The 18,794-nt window shown below is 43.5% G+C and overlaps 2 protein-coding genes across 2 annotated transcripts in view; one reads left to right on the plus strand and one right to left on the minus strand.

Moving 5' to 3' along the window:
* The first annotated feature begins 4,913 nt into the window (after window positions 1–4,913).
* Window positions 4,914–6,484, plus strand: Rps23 (ribosomal protein S23). The gene is made up of 4 exons (XM_021627222.2): window positions 4,914–5,044; window positions 5,392–5,551; window positions 6,043–6,163; window positions 6,293–6,484. Exons 1-4 carry the CDS (start codon window positions 5,041–5,043, stop codon window positions 6,437–6,439), a joined length of 432 nt encoding a protein of 143 aa, XP_021482897.1. The 5' UTR covers window positions 4,914–5,040; the 3' UTR covers window positions 6,440–6,484.
* A 9,172-nt stretch (window positions 6,485–15,656) lies between these two features.
* The window catches only part of Atg10 (autophagy related 10), a 255,376-nt gene continuing 252,238 nt past the window's right edge, over window positions 15,657–18,794 (minus strand). The window contains exon 9 of the transcript XR_009589939.1: window positions 15,657–18,667. The gene's annotated coding sequence lies outside the window, so the exon portion shown is untranslated. The remainder of the gene's footprint in view (window positions 18,668–18,794) is intronic.

Genomic DNA, 18,794 nt, shown 5'->3' on the forward strand with positions numbered 1-18,794 from the left:
TGGAACTTTCCTTTGATGAGTATGAAGTGTCCTTCCTCATCTCTTTTGATTAATTTTGTTTGAACATCTATTTTATTAGATATTAAAATTGTTATTCCAGCTTGCTTCTTGGGTCCATTCGATTGGAAAACCTTTTTCCAGCCCTTTACTCTCAGGTAATGTCTCTCTTTGTGGCTGAGGTCTGTTTCTTGTATGCAGTAGAATGATTGGTCCTGTTTACTCATCCATTCTATTAGTCTGTTTCTTCTTATTGGAAAATTGAGTCCATTGATGTTGAGTTAGATTAATCATCAGTGACTGTTAGTTCTTTTTGTTTTGATGTTGATTGTGGTAGTGTGTTTGTGTGCTGGTCTACTTTTGGTTTTGCTGTAGTGAAGTTAATTATATCTTGTGTTTTCTTGGGGTGTGATTGATTTCCTTGCTTGGGAGTTTTTCTTCTAGTATCTTCTGTAGGGCTGAGTTTGTACATAGACATTGTTAAATTTGGAATATCTTGTTTTCTCCAACTATGGTGATTGAAAGTTTTGCTGGATATAGTAGTCTGGCCTGGCATCTATGGTCTTGTTTGCAAGATGTCTGCCCAGGCCCTTCTGGCTTTTATGGTCTCTGCTGAGAAGTCACATGTGATTCTGATAGGACTGTCATTATATGTTATTTGGACTTTTTCCCTTGCAGCTTTTAATATTTTTTTCTTTGTTGTGTACATTTAGTATTTTGATTATTATGTGGTGGGAGGATTTTCTTCTCTGGTCTAATCTATTTGGTATTCTGTAGTCTTCTTGTATGTTTATAGGCATCTCTTTCTTAAGAATGGGAAATTTTTCTTCTATGAGTTTGTTGAAAATATTTTATCATCCTTGGAGCCGGGAATCTTCCCTTTTTTCTATTCCTTTTATTCTTAGGTTTCTTCTTTTCATGGTGTCTTTGACTTCTAGGGTATTTTGTGTCCGGAATTTTTTGGATTTAATATTTTCTTTGATGGATGCATCAATTTCTTCTATTGTATCTTCTACTGATGAGATTCTTTCCTCCATCTCCTGTATTCTGTTGGTGATGCTTTCCTCTGTAGTTCCTGTTTTCTTCCCTAAGTGCTCCCTTTCCAGAATTTCTTCAGTTTGTGCTTTCTTTAATGTTTCCATTTTAGCTTCAGATCTGAACTGTTTTGTTTGAACATTCCTGTATTTCCTTCAGTAATTTAAATATTTCCTCTCTAAAGGCCTCACTCTGCTTGACTGTATCTTGTAATTCTTTATGTATTTTATTTATTTCCTATGTTATCATCTTTGTAAGTATAAACTTAAGGTCAGTTTCTTGTGTTTCAGTTCTGTTAGGGCATCCAGGATGTTTGCCTTTGGATAACTGGGTTCTGAGGATGTCATATTGCTTTGGCTTTTGTTGATTGTATTTTTACACTGAACTTTAGCCATCTGGATGTCCATCTTGTGTTGGATATTATATTGTGTTGCCTACAGGAGTTCTCAGGGCAGGAGTTCCCTGGGCAGGAAGCTGGAGGTTCCTGCAGGAGCCCTTCTCACATTGGTGGGAATGATCTCTGACTAGTGGGTGGTTCTCATGGAATTGCCCATGGGTCTCCTCAGATGTTTGATCCTGGGGACCATATGGATTCCTCAGGAGCTCAGAGATCCTCCTTTCACAGAGGGATGTCCTGGAGTCTGCTGCCCCACCACTGGCTTTCTTCGTCTGAGGTTAGCGAACCCAGGCACTTTGCTCATTCACTGTGTTTGCTGGGCACAGACTTTTTAGAGAACCTGTGAGCCAGAGGCCCTGTTGGTCTCCTTAGGGAGATGGGTTGAGCCCTGGAGCAGTGTCTAGGGTTCCTTCCTTGAGCATCAGGGAGCCTGTGGTTGGAGCCGCTTGCCCACCATCGATTGTGAGAGTGAGTCACGAGTTTGGAACCTGGAGTCAACAGTATCAGAAGGTGTCTTCAGGATGGTGAAAGTGGGCCTTGAGTTTGGAGCCACCTCCCTCCACAGGATGGAGCAGTGAGTGCCTGGTCCCAGGAGGGTGTCAACAGGATGGTGAGAGTGAGCTCCAGGGTTTGGAACCAGGAGCCCCTAGTCCCGCAAAAGGTGTCCACGGGACGGTGAGAGTGGGAACCCAGGTTTGGAGCCTCATCCCCTGTACCAGAAGGTAACCACTCCATGGACAGCGAGAATGAGAGCCCAAGGTCGGAGTCTCCAGCCTCCAGTACCAGGAAGGTATCTACAGATGTGGGCTTGTGCCTCAGCGCTGGAAGGATTTTTCCCAGTATTAGCCGGGTGGCCTGAAGGTGAACCCTCGAGTTTCCCTATGAGTTCTCCTCTCACCTGAGAAACATAAACGTCGGGGGTTTGGAGTCACAGTATGGCCTGCCTGGCCCCTGCTCTCACTGCTGAGCTGCTGTTCGGTCGGTGTTGCTATATTGTATTAGAAAAACCTAGAGGTTGTCTTTTAGACAATAATAAAGTTGTTATTGAGGGACATAGGATCTTCTTTTGCAGATACTTTGTCTTATTGATAGAAATAATTTACAGGCAGTCTCAGAAAGAAACTCTAGGACAATTTTACTGGAGTTTGAGAGGAAAAAAAAAACAACAGGTCAGGTGGGCTCAAGATCCTATCAGTTGTCTAGAGGTAGAGAGGGAAAGTTCAGTAACAGAAACAGAGTTGCTGGGTTGGGGCAGGTGTTTTGTTAGTCAAGACTAGGATTTGGCCTGGGTCAGAAAGTAGGCAAGCTTTGTTTGGGAGTCTGTGATCAACTGTGTGGAATAGGAACTCTTGGTGTATTTGAGGACATCTCTACCTAGAGAGATAGGCATTTCTTCTGCATAGCTCTGCATAGCTTAAGTTGCAAAATAGGGTTTCCTTATGATAGGAGGCTTCTGTCCTTGTCTAGGCAAAGGAAGTTCTTGTTCACATCTGTGCAAAAGACGTTATCATCTAACCACTGACTAGGCCATTTGTAAAGAGGTTATCGACCTCCAACCTTGGATTTGTCTAAGAGAATATCATCATGGTGGTCTTCATATATCTCTGAGCGAACTCCAAAACAGGAAGCACCTGCCATTTGAATATCATCATGCCATCTGACTAGAGGAAGCTGAGGTAGGTATGCATATGTCCCCAGTGCTGCTAAGCAAGAAGCCGGCAAATGGTTCTTTTCATTCTCTTTCTCTCTGTCAGCCTTCCTTCTAGTCATGTGCTGTTTATCGTTCCCTGGTTTCACACAGAGCCATAGTTTTCAATATCTGTTCAGTATCTTTGTGGGAGGTCTACTTTTCCACAATTTCACTTGCCTGGATGTAAAACTGAACACATGCAAAACAGAGCATTGAATTTCCCCTTAAAAATATGCTCTTTCAAACCAGGTGTGGTGGTTCATGCCTGTAATTACAGCACTCGGGAAAGTGAGGCAGGAAGAACAGGTCAAGATCAGCCTGTACGACATGACATCGTGACTCAAAAAAATACAGCAACAAAAAGCCTTTTAAAAACACTTCCCAAAAAACTTGCCACAGTTGCTCAATGGGTAGGTAGTTAACTCATGATGATGCAAAATGCCACAGCTCTCATTTTAAAAGGAATAAGAGACAATTTATTCCAGAGCCATTTTGAGTGACCGTGGCCCTGGAACACTGATTTAACTTACCCCAAATTTTATGTTCCAATGATGAAGCAATTTCATAAAGTTTTTATAGTTTTAACAGAACAAAAATGTCATAAATCAAGGAATTAAAATAGAGAAGTAGATACATTAAGATGGGGAAAGCTTTTCTATCGGCCCAAAATGCTTTATGATAATATTCTTAGTTTTGAAATTGGTGGAGGCTAATGGTCTGCTAAGTTTATAGATTCCAATAGGTTTTCATCTATTCACAAAATGAGTTCCAATGTAGAAGTAGGCAAGAAAGCAGTTCAGAGGGCTAAATTGAGCTCAAGATAGGGTAATTAGCTTTTGGACCTGCAACATTCCAATCTCTCCACAGTATAGAAATTCTAATCAGAAAATCAGTCTCTACAGGCACATCCTTTTCAGAAGTTTCCCTTCTCGCCCAAGAGCCTGTCCTCAAAATTTCTTGTTGGCTCTGCAATGGCAAAGCTGTGTCCCAGAATAATAGCACTCAGTTGCAGAGCCACCATCTCTTAGTTCTACTGACAGAGAACCACCCTTTCTGAAAGGCTCTATTCTATGCTAAATACAGGCTCCCAGCTCAAATGTAACCTACAGCAAAACTACTTTAACCTGCCTTCTTAAAGTACCCTATAGAGCCACCCCCTCTTCTACAAAACTGCATTTTCTTTAACATTTGTCAGCATGTAAAAATATTTTTTACATTTATATTGTCTGTCTCGTCACACCTAGAATAAACCTAACATGAGCAGAAATCTTCATATTCTCTTAACTGTCAAATCCCCAGTGCAAAAGACGTTTTAAGATTTTTTAAGTGACTCAACATGCCAGAAAAGCCTTTTATTTACTTCACTCTAAAGGAGAGAATTGGGTTGTAGAGGTACCGTGGTTAAGCAGGGAGACCAAGCCAGAAAATGTCAGCTCGCCGTTTAAAGTTAGTCTACCTGCGTTACTGAATCACTAAAATTTACAATTTACTGGGCAGCACGCGGACCGCCTCGGAAGACAGGCGCCTCCCAGCGACGCTGGAGACGTCGCTCCCTCCTACCCGGAACTAGCCCCTTCCCGCCCTGCGCCAGCGGGGGTTACCAGGGACGCCTGCGCAGTAAGCGTTTAGCGCAAAGATTTCTGGGATTGGTAGTCCATAGTCTTCTAGTCTTCTTATTTGCCTGAAAAGGAAATAACAACGTAAATAAGATCGCTTTGAATTTGATGCAAATTAAATAAAACTCAGATGTGGCTCAGAAAGGTGGAGGCGCTGAGTCCTTTTCAAAGATTCCTCCTATGTCGGTACAGGCGCCGCTCGGACGGTCTCTCGGGGTCCTCGGCTGGGCGGAGCTTCCCGCAGTGCCTTGTGGGTCCTTCCTGCGCCGACTCTCTCTTTCTCTCGGGCCCGTGGCGCCGGCAGGATGGGTGAGCGCGTGGGGCTGGGCTGCCGGGCGCGGGCAGGACCTGAGGCTCGGGGTCGCTTCCCTGTGGCTCGACGGAGTGGGGAGCGGGTGTGTCGGGCCGGAGCCTCCTGAGAGCGCCGTCCCGCGGGCACGTGGCCACGCGGAAGGGCTGCTGCGTCCGCAGGGTCGCGCGCCCCGGCAGCCGCAGCTAAGCCGAAAGGCCTGGGCCGGGCTGTGTGTCTGTCTGCCAGTTAGCTGGGGATTTTCGAGGGCAGTTGGCCCACGGGCTAAGACGAGCCACGGTGCCCCAGCGTATTAAAGGTCGGATTCGGCGGGTTTGAGGAGGATTCAGTGATCTTCTCTTTTCAGGCAAGTGTCGTGGTCTCCGTACTGCCAGGAAGCTCCGCAGTCACCGACGGGACCAGAAGTGGCATGATAAACAATACAAGAAAGCCCACTTGGGCACAGCCCTGAAGGCCAACCCTTTTGGAGGTGCCTCTCATGCGAAGGGAATTGTGCTGGAAAAAGTGTAAGTAAAAGACTGCTTGCTAAAAGCTTTATGTGATTGAGAACGAACTAGTTTTTAGTTGGTTAGAGTTCTTAAAGGAGAAAGCCTGGGAAGTACCCTTGTCTATGTTAGGACTAGACCTCGGGATTAGATGACTTGGTAATAAAGACTTGGGAGAAGACTTGGTAATAAAGTCCATATGGAACAGGGAGAACTGCTAAAAAGAATGTACTTTAACTAGCTGCTACGTTTTTTGGGGGTTGAGAAAATGCTTTTTCTGAGATACATTGATTTAAAATGGTGATTTTATTTTTCTGTAGTTTTAACAAATTTAATGGTAATAGTAAACATTTGAATGCCCTTTGTTAGTTTCCTCATTTTTACAACTCCATAGGCGCTATAAGTTTTCTTTTTTTCCTGAGGAAAAAACTGTGTCATTTGAGGGATTTGAGACTGGACTGAGAGGGTAGGAACCATTTCTACTTTCAGTCACATGTGCGTTGATATTGCAGAGGAGTTGAAGCCAAACAGCCAAATTCTGCTATCCGGAAGTGTGTGAGGGTGCAGCTGATCAAGAACGGCAAGAAGATCACAGCGTTCGTGCCCAATGACGGCTGCTTGAACTTCATTGAGGTGACTGTCTTAGAATCTGCACTTGTGCTTGTCTTCTGTGTGTGTTTAATCTGAAGAATGGCTCTTTTCTTGAATTGTAGTGCATTTAATTGCCATTCATACCTAAGATGGACTTTATTTTTATTTCAGGAAAACGATGAAGTTCTGGTTGCTGGATTTGGTCGGAAAGGTCATGCTGTAGGTGATATTCCTGGAGTCCGCTTTAAGGTTGTTAAGGTAGCCAATGTGTCTCTCTTGGCCCTGTACAAAGGCAAGAAGGAAAGACCAAGATCGTAAATGTTGACAATGGAAATACAGTAATAAATTTTCATATTCTGAAAATAGTTGTCTCTTATTTTCTGCCCCAAATCTCCAAAAATGTTGCCCATTATCAGTTTTAGGAGACAGTTGCTGAAATATTTTGTGGTGTAAATGTGGCTTGTACCAACACGACACAGTGTAGAGATAAGTAAATTATTCTGCAGTAAATAGTGCTTTATGTTTAGTGTTCTAGATGTGTATTAAATTCTATTGCTACTTAGCAGTTGTCAGCTATTGTAGATGTGACTCAGATTCCGGAGAACTTGTTCAGCATGCACAAAGACCCTGAGGGTCAGTCATCAGTGGGTAAAATCCCAGCCCTTGGGAGGCTGAGTGAGGTGAATGTGTGGGAGTGCATTAACGCCACTGCTTGTAGGGTGCTTAGGCCAAATGAAGCTGTGGGCCAGAGGGAAAGGGCAGAGCAAGGGAGTGCATACCTTATTCTACCCCCCAACCAAGACAGATTTTCTGTGTGGCCTTGGCTACCTTGGAACTCAAGAGATCTGCCTACCTCTGACTGAGTGCAGGGATTAAAGGTGAATTTTAACCTCAAAAGCATACAATGAAAGTGACTGTAGAGGGTTCAGCACTTGCAAACTGCAGGACCAGAGCTCAGATCCCATGCCACATCTTTGGTGTCATGTTTGGCTGTACTTTTTTTATACTTGGCTCAGACCATTGGTCAGATTTTCGCTGTTGAATACCGTCTCAAGGGGAAATTAACTCATCTGCACTAGAATAGACCAAATCTGATCCTCACAGGTGGAAGTGTCCATGAGTCTTCAGAGGCTTGCTCTGGCATCTGGTCTAGGAAAGCAGGCAGTGAGGGTAAAGACCCACAGGAGACTCCAAAGAACTTTGTTCCCTCCTGTCTTTGTAGGGAGCAGCTGAACCTGCAGAATGCTCTGTAAGAGTTCAAGGCTCCTCAACAGCATCTGAATTCTTAACTCTTCTGTTTCCAGCATATTTTTTTAACCACCCATACAGCAACACAGTATAGTGCCTACCAAGCTTATGAGAGCACCTCATGCGCGGGTATAGAAATGACTTTAGTTCTTTCTGCATGCCCATCCATGTTGGTGACCAAAGCTCTGTCTTGTGCACCCAGCATGAAGCTTGTGCTTTTTCTCTGAGTAACAAGGCAGGCCACAGTGGTTCACACCTTTAATCCCATTTGGGAGGCTGGCAGATTGGATTTTGTGGCCAGCATGAATCACTCAGTGAAATCCCTACCCCCTTCCCCCCAAAAAAAAAATCTGAGAAAGGCCTAAACAATTTCAGCTGCTGTTTTTTAGACTGTAGGAACACATTCTAAAGTGTATCAAGGAACTAGCATAAAAACTATGTTAAAGGACACTTGCTTTTTAAGACAAAAATGAGTGGCAGAACTTTAAGATGGGATGAGGTGAGATAAAAGCATTGCTAGCCTATGCTGAGGTATGGTTCTTAGATGTTCCTCCGAAAGCATGGTTTATAAAAATAATGTGTTGGTCATTAGGGTTTGGGGGTTCTTTGGTTTTTATTTTTGGTCATCAAGTTCTTAAACCTTGCTTTTTGAAGAGCTTATTAAGATTAAAAGGTAATAAATATTTTCAAATCACATACTCAGAAAGGATTTGTAGCCACTCTAAATTCAGAAGTAGAACAGTCCTGTTAAAATCAAGCATCTACCATCTGCTGTTGGTTGGGGAGAGGCAGTTTTGTATGAAATTAAACTAAAATGTATACACGTAAAGCCTGTTCACAAATTGACAACTTTGTGACAGCCAAGAACTAGAAATAAATACAGGAGAGGCAGTTAAATTGTGGTATATCTAAAAATGGCATACTACTTAGCCTTAAAAACTACTGGGACTGGAAAAATGGCTGAGTGGTTATGAACACCTACCAGAGTTCACACCCATGTCCAGCAGAACACAATCACAACCAGAGCTGTAGGATATCTAAACCCTTTTCTGGCCTCTGCACGCACGACACACATGGAAACATGTACATGTGATCTTTAAGATAATGAAGTTGGTGTGGCATGCAACAACTTATATGCATCTCAAAAGTACTAGAGTGCGACTTTAGAAGATTACATATGGTCTGTTATTTAACTCTTGAAAATGCAACATGGAGACAAGATTGGTAGTCAACAGGAAATGAGAACAGAGTTAAGGGTAGAGCTTCCCCCAACACACCTGTCTGACTAACCTGGAACTCACAAGCTCCTTTATAGTGATGCACTTGTTTCATGTCTTGAGTATGCTGGGGTTAACATAACTCAATATGATGGAATGTCATACCCACCCTCAAAAGAAGGGGGAAGGCATGTAATAATTAGTAAACTGTAGGTCAGGTCTGTAGCTTATGGTATATCAGAGTCAATATTCTACTTTTAAAATATACTTTGGCTATTGTTATTGGGCAAGTGGGATGAAGACTAAACTAGACTTTACACATACTCTCATTAATCCTAAATTGTTTATAAAATTAGTGAATAAAGCTGGCAGTGGTGGCTTTAAGCACTCTGTAGGCAGAGAATCTCCAAATTCCAGGGCAGCCTAGGCTACACAGAGAAACCCGGTCTCATAACAACAAGGAGAGGAGCAGGGGAGGGGAGAGTTAATTAATGAGCCCATTACTTAATCTGTTTTAGGTTTGTTGTCTGTCTGGCAAAGGCCAAACAACACAGACTTAGGAGCAGAAAGAGCCTCACCTTCACCTTGGAGACGTCCTTAGGGAAGTCAGAATCCCCCATGCTTGGTAGATCTCAGATGTCAGTCTTCTGGGAAATGACCCTTAATGCAGCTGGGAGACATTTTTTTAAACACATGCTCCGGTAGCTCCAAGGTAATTAATTGTCTCCTGACTTTCCACTTGTGACCTAGATACAGGCTTGGGGAGGCCATATGGTACTTGGTTCCATTTGGTTTTGGTTTTTTGAGGCAAGGTTTTTCTGTATAACAGCCCAGGCTGGCCTCCAGCTTTAAGGATCCACCTGCTTCTGCCCCCCGAGTGCTGGGATTACAGGGATGTACCACCAATGCCCTGCCCTGGTTCTGGTTTTTTTTGTTTTGTTTTGTTTTGTTTTGTTTTTTAAGGTTTATTTATTTATACAGGTATATTTATTTATTTATGCAGGTATGCCAGTATGACAGAAGAGGGCATCAGATCCCATTATAAGTGGTCATGAGCCCCCATGTGGTTACTGGGAATTGAACTCAGGACCTTAGGGAGAGCAGCCACTGCTTATAACCGCTGAGCCATTTTTCTAGGCCCCCTGGTTCCATTCTTAAGTTACTTAAGATATCACTCTACTGTCTTGCTCAGGACCCATTTCTTGTATCTGGCTACCTCATCTGATAAATTGGAAACAGATGGAACATAGGTTGAGTCCTATTATTTTAAAAATAATTTTCTCAAATAATTGCACCACTGAGATCAGAACAGTTGTTGGTCCTCTAATGTCTTCACTGCTGAGGAAAGTCATGCTACTAAAAAGCAGTGGGCGCTGCTGTATAATTTCAATAGCTTATCCTATACTATATGGCTAAAATCCACTTGTAAGTGAGTACATAGCACATGCATCTTTCTGGGTCTGAGTTACCTCACCCAGGATGATCTTTTCTAGTTCCATCCATTTGCCTGCAAGTTTCATGATTTGTTTTAAATAGCTGAGTAGTACTCCATTGTGTAAATGTACCACAATATTTGTATCCATTCTTCAGTTGAGGGACATCTAGATTATTTCCAATTTCTGGTTATTATGAATAAAGCTACTATGAACATAGTAGCGCAAATGTCCTTATTGAATGGTGGAGCATCTTTTGCTTGTAGGAGTGGTATAGCTGTGTCTTGAGGTATGATTATTCCCAGTTTTCTGAGAAAGCGCCAGATTGATTTCCAGAGAGGTTGTACAAGTTTGTATTCCCACCAGCAATGGAGGAGGGTTCCCCTTTCTCCACATCCTCATCAGCATGTGTTTTCACTTGAGTTTTTTATCTTATGCATTCTGACAAGTGTAAGACAGAATCACAGAGTCATTTTGATTTGCATTTCTTTAATGACTAAGGATGTTGAGCATTTCTTTTAAGTGTTTCTCCACCATTTAACATTCCTCTGTTGAGAACTCTGTTTAGCTCTGTGCCCTATTTTTTACTTGGTTTATTTGGTTTGTTGGTGTTTGATTTCTTGAGTTCATTATATGTTTTGGATATTAGCCCTCTGTCAGATGTAGGGTTGGTGAAGATCTTTCTCCAGTCTGTGGGCTGTCATTTTGTTCTGATGACAGTGTCCTTTGCTTTACAGAAGCTTTTCAGTTTCAGGAGGTCCCATTGATTGATTATTGATCTTAGAGCCTGTGCTGTTGGTGTTCTGTTCAGGAAGTTGTCTCCTGTGACAATGAGATTGAGGCTTTTTCCTACTTTTTTCTTCTAACAGGTTTAGTGTGTCTGGTTTTATGTTGACGTCTTTGATCCACTTGGATTTGAGTTTTGTTCAGGGAGATAAATATGGATCTATTTGCGTTTTTCAACATGTAGACAACCAGTTAGACCAGCACCATTTGTTGAAGATGCTTTCTTTTTCCATTATATGTTTTTGACTTCTTTGTCAAAAAAAAAAAAAAAAGTGACCATAGGTATGTAGTTTATTTTTGGGGCTTCAGTTTGATTCCATTGATCAACCAGTCAATTCTATGCCAGGACCATGCAGTTTTTATTACTGTTGCTCTGTAGTATAGTTTGAGATCAAGGATGGCAATACCTCCAGAAGTTCTTTTATTGTATAGGATTGTTTCAGTTATTCTGGATTTTTTGTTACAGGATAAGCATACTACAAGGCAAAGACTCAAAGAATATAAGTAACAGGATACAAGGGAGGATGTATAAATCTCATTCAGAAGGGGGGAGAGATAGAGGATAAAGAGAGGGAACAAGGTAGGAGGGGGGTGCAGAGAGTAAAGAGGGAGGAGAACAGACCTGGGGAGAGCCAGAGCAAGAGGACAGAAGGACTGTAGAGAAAAGAGAAACTGAGGGTTAGGGGTATCTCTGTGAAAACCTGGGGACCTAAGTCAGGGGAGGCCCCTGGGAGGATATGAGGGGTAACTCAGGCAGAGACTCCTATAGCAAGGCCATCGAGACTGAAGAGGACACCCACTAACTAGACTCATCTTCTAGCAGAGGGAGGGGAACACCAACCCATCCCCAAACACCTCGACCCAAATTTACCCTGCCTACAAGAAGTGCAGGTATAAAGATAGAGCAGAGATGGAGGGAATGCCCAACCAAAGACCCACCCTATTGGAGAGTGCCAACCCATGACACTATGAACAATGCTCTGCTAAACTTGAAGATAGGAACCTGACAGAGATGTCCTCTGAGAGGAGCTACCCAGCAATGCCTCTGTGGAGGACAAGCCGTATTACTGGCCCATCCCATGGAACCTGCACATTCTGCTTTGGTTGTAGTCATCGTAAATGAAATTGACCCAAAGACTCCGGTGAATGTAGAAAGCCCAGCATCACTGAGAAAAGAAGAAGACAACATTACAAAGTGTAGGGTTTACGATGTTCAGCAATTGAAAATGGAACAAAAACTGATGAACAAGGTCAAACAAAAATATTTGTATCCATAGAAACAAATGCCATAATGCCTGTAATTTGCTTCTGTAATTTGCTTTAAGGTACTGGAACAACTAAAGAACTAAATGAGCAATTATGGCTCGACCAGTCTTGGTTTGTTGAATCTGATTTGTAAGTATGTGAGGGATCATACCATTTTTATGTTTGAAAATTTCCACAATTTAAAGATTTCCATACATTCTGATTGTGTAACCACAATGCTGGATGTACAAGAACATCTGTATTGTTACAGTGTACATGAACCATCAGCAAAATACAGATGTGGGGACAATCAAGTGACAACTTCCATGTAGTACATTTATTTATTTTTGTTGCTTGAAGAAGAGCTTTGATAATAGACCGACCTGGCTTGGAAGTCATTATGTTCCCAGTGTAGCCTTGAACACAGGCAATCCTTCTGCCTCAGCCTTTCAAATGCTGGAATTACAGGTATTAAGAGACTTAACTCTTTAACGTGGAAACCCACTGATGATGCTCTATTTGATTGTAGTCATGGCTACTTTTTAAATGATCCTGGCCTCTCAGCTTCTGGTCAGATTTCTCCCTGTTCTTTAACCCTACACATCCTCTGGCTCGGTGACTACCTATGTAATTCAAATAACCAACAGATACTTACTGAGGGCAATGAGGTGCCAAGCACGATGCAAAGCCTGGCAGGTGATAGTCACCAACTGCAGATCTGTTGAACTGAGGTTTCCTGTTAGCATGCCAGGCTCCCTTTGTTAAGATCCTTCTTTGTAGCTAGTGCTGACCTTAGGACATGTGAAAACTTTGAAAGAAATCCAAGAAAATATCACAAAACTGTGGGTTTATTATTATCTGGACTAATTTGAATATAGAATACACGTGGGTTTGGGTTCATTTTTAAAACTTTACAAGAGAGGACTACTACTGAAGGGCATTGGCAGCAAGACCACTAGATGTCGCCACTGACAACTTAAACGGTAAAGCAAGGGTTTGTAATACTGTCTCAAAGAATACTACCAAACTGAAGAGCAAAATGATAAAAACACTTACCAGTACACCTTATAAAACACAGAGGCATAAAGTAAGCATATTATCTTACACCCCTAATCTAGCACTCTAGAGGCTGAGGCAGGAGAATTACCATGGGTTTGAGACCAGCCTAGGTTACATATTGATTTCAAGGCCTTCTAGAGCTACAGTGTATTAAAAACAAAACATTAGCTGTAAAGTAACAGACAGTTCATGCTATGTTCTACAGACCCAGAGAGGCTAGTAACAAGGAGGGCTCAAGGTGGGACACAAGGACCTCCCTGGGAAGGGGAAGTGGATCTCAGGTGAGATTGGGAACAGTAGTGACCAGGTGGTGGGAAGGAGGGAGGAAATACTGGGAGAAGTGACTGGAATTGTGGTTATTTTGGGAAAGAATTGTAAATCTTGTACAATGGAAACTCCATTGGATCTACAAGAGTAACCCTAGCAAAGACCTAGTAATGGGGGACACAGGACCTGGACCAGCCATCCTCTGTAACCAGGGAAGGCCTTACTTAGTGGAGGGATTGGGACACAAACCCAGATACAAAACCTTTGACCTACAGTTTGTCCTGCCTGCAGTTATCCTGGGACTGGAGCCTAGAAGAATTGTCATCAAAGAGACCAGAGAGACGTCATCCAACAACTAATGGGAGCAGGTGCAGAGTACCAAACAGTTGGCCAAGATTTGGGGGTCCTATGGAGGGGAGGAATGAAGAATCAGAGGAACCAGAAGGGTCAGGGTCACCCCACGAGAACACAATCCACAGAATCAACTGACCTGGACTCATGGGGACTCAGAGAGGTCAGGGAGCCTGCAGGGTCTGACCTAGGTCCTCTGAATATGTTATGGCTGAGTAGCTTGCTGCTCTCATGAAAATCCTGACAGTGGGAGCTGGCGCTGTCCCTGACTCTTTTGCCTACTTGTGAGACCCTTTTCCTCCTACTGGTTTGCCTTGTCTAGCCTTGATGTGATGGTACATGCCTGGTCTATTGTAGCTTGTCATGCAATGATTGATGTTCCTGGGAGGTCTGGTCTTTTCTGAGGGAAGGCGGGTGGGGGGGTGGATTTGGAGGAGACTTGGGGGAGGGGAGGGAGGAGAAACTGATTACATGTAAAATATAAGAGAAAAATAAAAACCAATCTCCCCAAACCAGAACAGTTAAGTATGGCAAAAGTCCTCCTAGGGAAGTGGCCATCAACTTGCTGGCAGCAGAGTAGCAAGGTCATGACAGCATCTATGAAGTGGAGGGAAGTAATCTGCCCGCTCATGTTCAGATCTCTGTTCCCTGAACCAGAAACCTCTCAGCCAGTGACTGTCACACCAACACTACCTCCACAGACACGTGCCAATCCTGTGAAGATTTTACACACGTTTATACTCAGACCACATATATACAGCCATGATGCTGGAAGCCAGCTCACAAAGCCATGTACATGACAGAGTACATGACTTAGCCTCATGTGCAGCAGGCTGTACCACCTCACAGTTCTCAAGTGCCTAACAAACAATGCTTTGTCTTTCAGAACAAATACAAACCCCACCATTGAGGGAAAATGACTGACTGAAAAAAGTTCAAAAATAAGAATACTTTTACTATGTGAAATACGTTTGTTATTTCCTTTTTAATGTGGTCTTTATTTAAATAATAATAACCATAAACTGACTTTCCTTGATTAAATATGCTTTCAGACATTTGACAGATCAGAAAGCAAGGGCTCAGAGAGGCTTGATGGCATGCCTCACTAATAGCGGGACCCAGGACTCAGGCTTTTGGATAGGCTGCCAGGTTTTCTTTAGGAAGCCCCGGGAGAGAACCGGAACGCGTCCTTGTCCCTTGACTACGCTCACTTGCCAGTCTCTACTTTATGTGGTTCTCAGGCCAAGCACAAATTCTTGGGTGAAGAACATGGCTCTTCCAGGTGGGCCCAACACTGGTGGGCAGCTTCAATCCTCCCTCCCTCCCTCCCTCCAGGACCCTGAGGATGGGGCTTTCATCAGGTCGCTCACCTTGCTCTGCTTCAAAGCCTTCCTGGACACGTGCTTCCCAGGCCTAGGTGGGAGTGTGCAGCATTGGTCCGGAGCCTCCTTCCTGCCTATCTCCACTGGCCCACGTGCCTCAAGGTCACCTAAGACTCTCCAGGTGAGAAAACTGAGATGGCTCAGGGGATAAGACAGTTTATTGCTGCCTGACAGTGGTGGCACACACCTTTAATCCAGGCACGTGAGAGGCAGAGTTTGAGGACAGCTGGGTATGCAGATCGAATTCCAAGACAGCCAGGACTATGCAGAGAAACCTTGACTAGAACATTCCTGCTCTTGCAGAGGACCTGCAGTTCAATTTCCAGCTTTCACCACTGTCTATAACTCCATTTCTAGGAGATCAAGTACCTTATGGTGCCCTTCTGGTGCCCCCCCCCATGCACAAATACAGCCACTGACACAGAAATACACAATAGAATTTTTAAGATTTTTTATTTAATTATTTTTATTAATTACAGTTTATTCACTTTTGCATCCCCCCTGTACCTCCCTCTGTCCTTTCTCCCAATCCCACCCTCCCTCTTCCCCACCCATGTCCCTCTCCCAGTCCACTGAAAAGGGAGGTCCTTCTCCCCTTCCCTCTGATTATAGTCTATCAGGTCTCATCAGAAGTGGCTGCATTGTCTTCTTCTGTGGCCTGGTAAGGCTGCTCCCCCTCAGCGGGGAGGTGATCAAAGAGCAGGCCAATCAGTTCATGTCAGAGACAGTCCCTGTCCCCATTACTATGGAGGCCACTTGGATACTGAACTGCTATAGGCTACCTCTCTGCAGGGGTTCCAGGCCATTTCCATGAGTGGTCCTTGGCTGGAATATCAGTTTTAGAAAAGACCCATCAGACTTTTTGGATCTGTTGCTCCCCTTGTGGAGCTCCTGTCCTCTCCAGGTCTTACAATCTCCCACTTCTTTCATAAGATTCCCTGCACTCTGCCTAAAGTTTGGCTATGAGTCAGCATCTGCCTCAATACCTTGCAGGGTAGAGCCTTTCAGAGGCCCTCTGTGGTAGGCTCCTATCCTGTTCTCTGTTTTCTCCCTCCTCTGATGTCCATCCTCTTTTCCTTCTGAATGGGGATTGAGCATCTTAGCCAGAGTCCTCCTTCCTGATAAGCTTTCTTAGGTGTACAGATTTTAGTATGTTTATCCTATATTATATGTCTAATACCCACTTATAAGTGAGTATATACCCTGTGTGTCTTTCTGTTTCTGGGATACCTCACTCAGGATGATCTTTTCCAGTTCCCACCATTTACCTGCAAATTTCATGATTTCCTTGTTTTTTACCACTGAGTAATATTCCTAGAAATTTTTTAATTGAAAAGAATCATACAATTTAGTCTGATCACAATTTTCCCCTTGCCCAATGCTCCCCCTTAATATATGTGTCAACTTTAGTTTATCTTTTCACATATAGAGTATATTTTTGTTGGCCACCTCCTGGAATTAATGGGCATGCCACTATGTCATGCCCCAAAATAGTGTTCTCACCTTCAATGAGTTACAGTCTATCATGAACAAGGGGAGAGGCCAAGGAGGAGCAAACACTGAAAGTTCCTAATGAGTCAGTACTTGTGGCACAACCCTATAGTCACAGCTACTAGGGAGGCAGATGCAGGAAGACCAGGAGTTCAAGGCCCTCCTGGGCTATAAAGTGAGTTCAAGGCCAACCTGGGCAACTCCATCTCAAAGAGTAAAAAGAGGCATAGAATAGCTTGTTTAGCACGTGCAAGGCCCTTCGTTCAATCCACAGTACCAGAAGGACAAAGCACAAATCAAATCTAAACTAGGTCTGAGCTGTTAGGTTAATATTTCAGAGCTTGTTAGCAAAAGGTAACTAGTGCTTCCAGATAAATACATTATTCAGAACATACACACACACAGACAAACATGCATACATATATGCATATATACACACAAGCATAACATGATAAACACACACATATACACATATGCATACATATACACATACATGCACACACACTATATACACACATGCGCACACACACACATGCGCGCGCGCGCACACACACACAAGAAGGCTTAGGAAATGATTTGCTGAGAAATCTTTGTTCATATTAAGGAGGGTGCAGGGAAAACTCCCTTGCAGAAGCTGCAAAGATGTTGAGTGGTGAACAGCAGAGTGCCCAGCAAGCATATACTCAGGCTCTCCTCCTAGCAGGAATATGAGCAGCTCAGCATTTTAAATTTACTTGTAGCTTTTCTAGCAGTTTAAATTAACCCTTTCCTACTTCTTTTTCTGAGAGTTTGGTCCTTACCTGCAGATGTGGCCCGGGCATGTGCTTCCCAGGGAACACAGCCTCACGCTGTTACACCCCACTTTCACAAAGCCATCTCTGGCCACAGGTTGCACTGTTTTTCTTGCCCTAGCAGGACACCTGAGATTCATTTATAAGGGAAAAGGCTTGACTCACGCATGATTCAAGACCTGTCAGCTGCGGCTGGCTGAAGCTCTGGCAGAGAGCAGGTATTTGTGAGGAAGAGCAGAAGTGATAAAGGGCTGACCTGTCTTAGTTACTGTTCAACTCTGTGAAGGGAGCCTGTTTTAGTTGGGTCACACTCATCCAACAGGGCCACCTGTCCTAACCCTTTCAAATCATGCCACTCCCTATGAGCCTATAAGGGACCATTTTCATTCAGACCACCCCATTCCACACCCTGGGCCCAATAGATGAGTAGGCAAAAAAACTGGGAAATGTTCACATAACACAGGACACGTATTTCCACTTTTGCAAACAAGGTTGGTTGCCCAGTGCACAGGATGTGCGTGATCACATGTATGTGGGAAGCATGTAGGCAGGAAGTATGTCAGGATGTGTGCTTGCTTCTGAAAGCAAGACGTCAGCAGCCTTGTAAGCCTTTGTATACTCATGACCAACATGTGCCTCTCTAGGAGTCACAGGTCAGGAGCTGGCTGGCTTGTGTCCATCATCGTGGCCAGTATTTAATAACGCTCATTTCAGATTTGACTAAAAAACTGTAGTGGTACTCTTGTTCTCGCCTGATGGGATTAATAGATTTGGTTCCATTATACTTCCTGGTGCCTCCTTTCTCCTCAAACTGGACACTTTTAATTTTTTCCTTGCTTACCTTGCTCCTTTTCATTATAGATCTGAATAAGACTGGCCACTAAAACCCCCACACAACACAGTGAATACTAGGCTGTGCAGAAATTTCCTCCGCCAGTGCTGTTAATCCTTAACTGTTCTTCAATTTAACCTTAGGCAGATTTTTTTTTTTAAAGGGCAGAAAACAGCCACATTCCTTGCCAAAATATTACAAGAGTGATCTTTAGGCCACTTACTAATATTCTTCTCCAGCAGAACATCTTGAGCTGAACTCCCGCAGTTCAAATCACCACTGTCTTCAATGATCCTACTTGAAACTTGGGCTTCAAGTGTCTGATTGCTTTTCTAGCACGAAGCCTCCAAACGAAAGCACGGTCAGGCTTATCACAGCAACACTAGTAACAACTTCTGTCTGAGGGTTTCTATTGCTGTGAGGAGACCAGGGCCACTGCAACTCCTATAAAGGACAACATTTAACTGGGGCTGGCTTACAGTTCAGAGGTTTAGTCCATTATGGTCATGGAATGATGCACGGCAGTGTGCAGGCAGACATGGTGCTGGAGACGTAGCTGAGAGTTCTACAT

The sequence above is a fragment of the Meriones unguiculatus genome, chromosome 2, assembly GCF_030254825.1.
Source record: "Meriones unguiculatus strain TT.TT164.6M chromosome 2, Bangor_MerUng_6.1, whole genome shotgun sequence".
Classification (NCBI taxonomy): Eukaryota; Metazoa; Chordata; class Mammalia; order Rodentia; family Muridae; genus Meriones; species Meriones unguiculatus.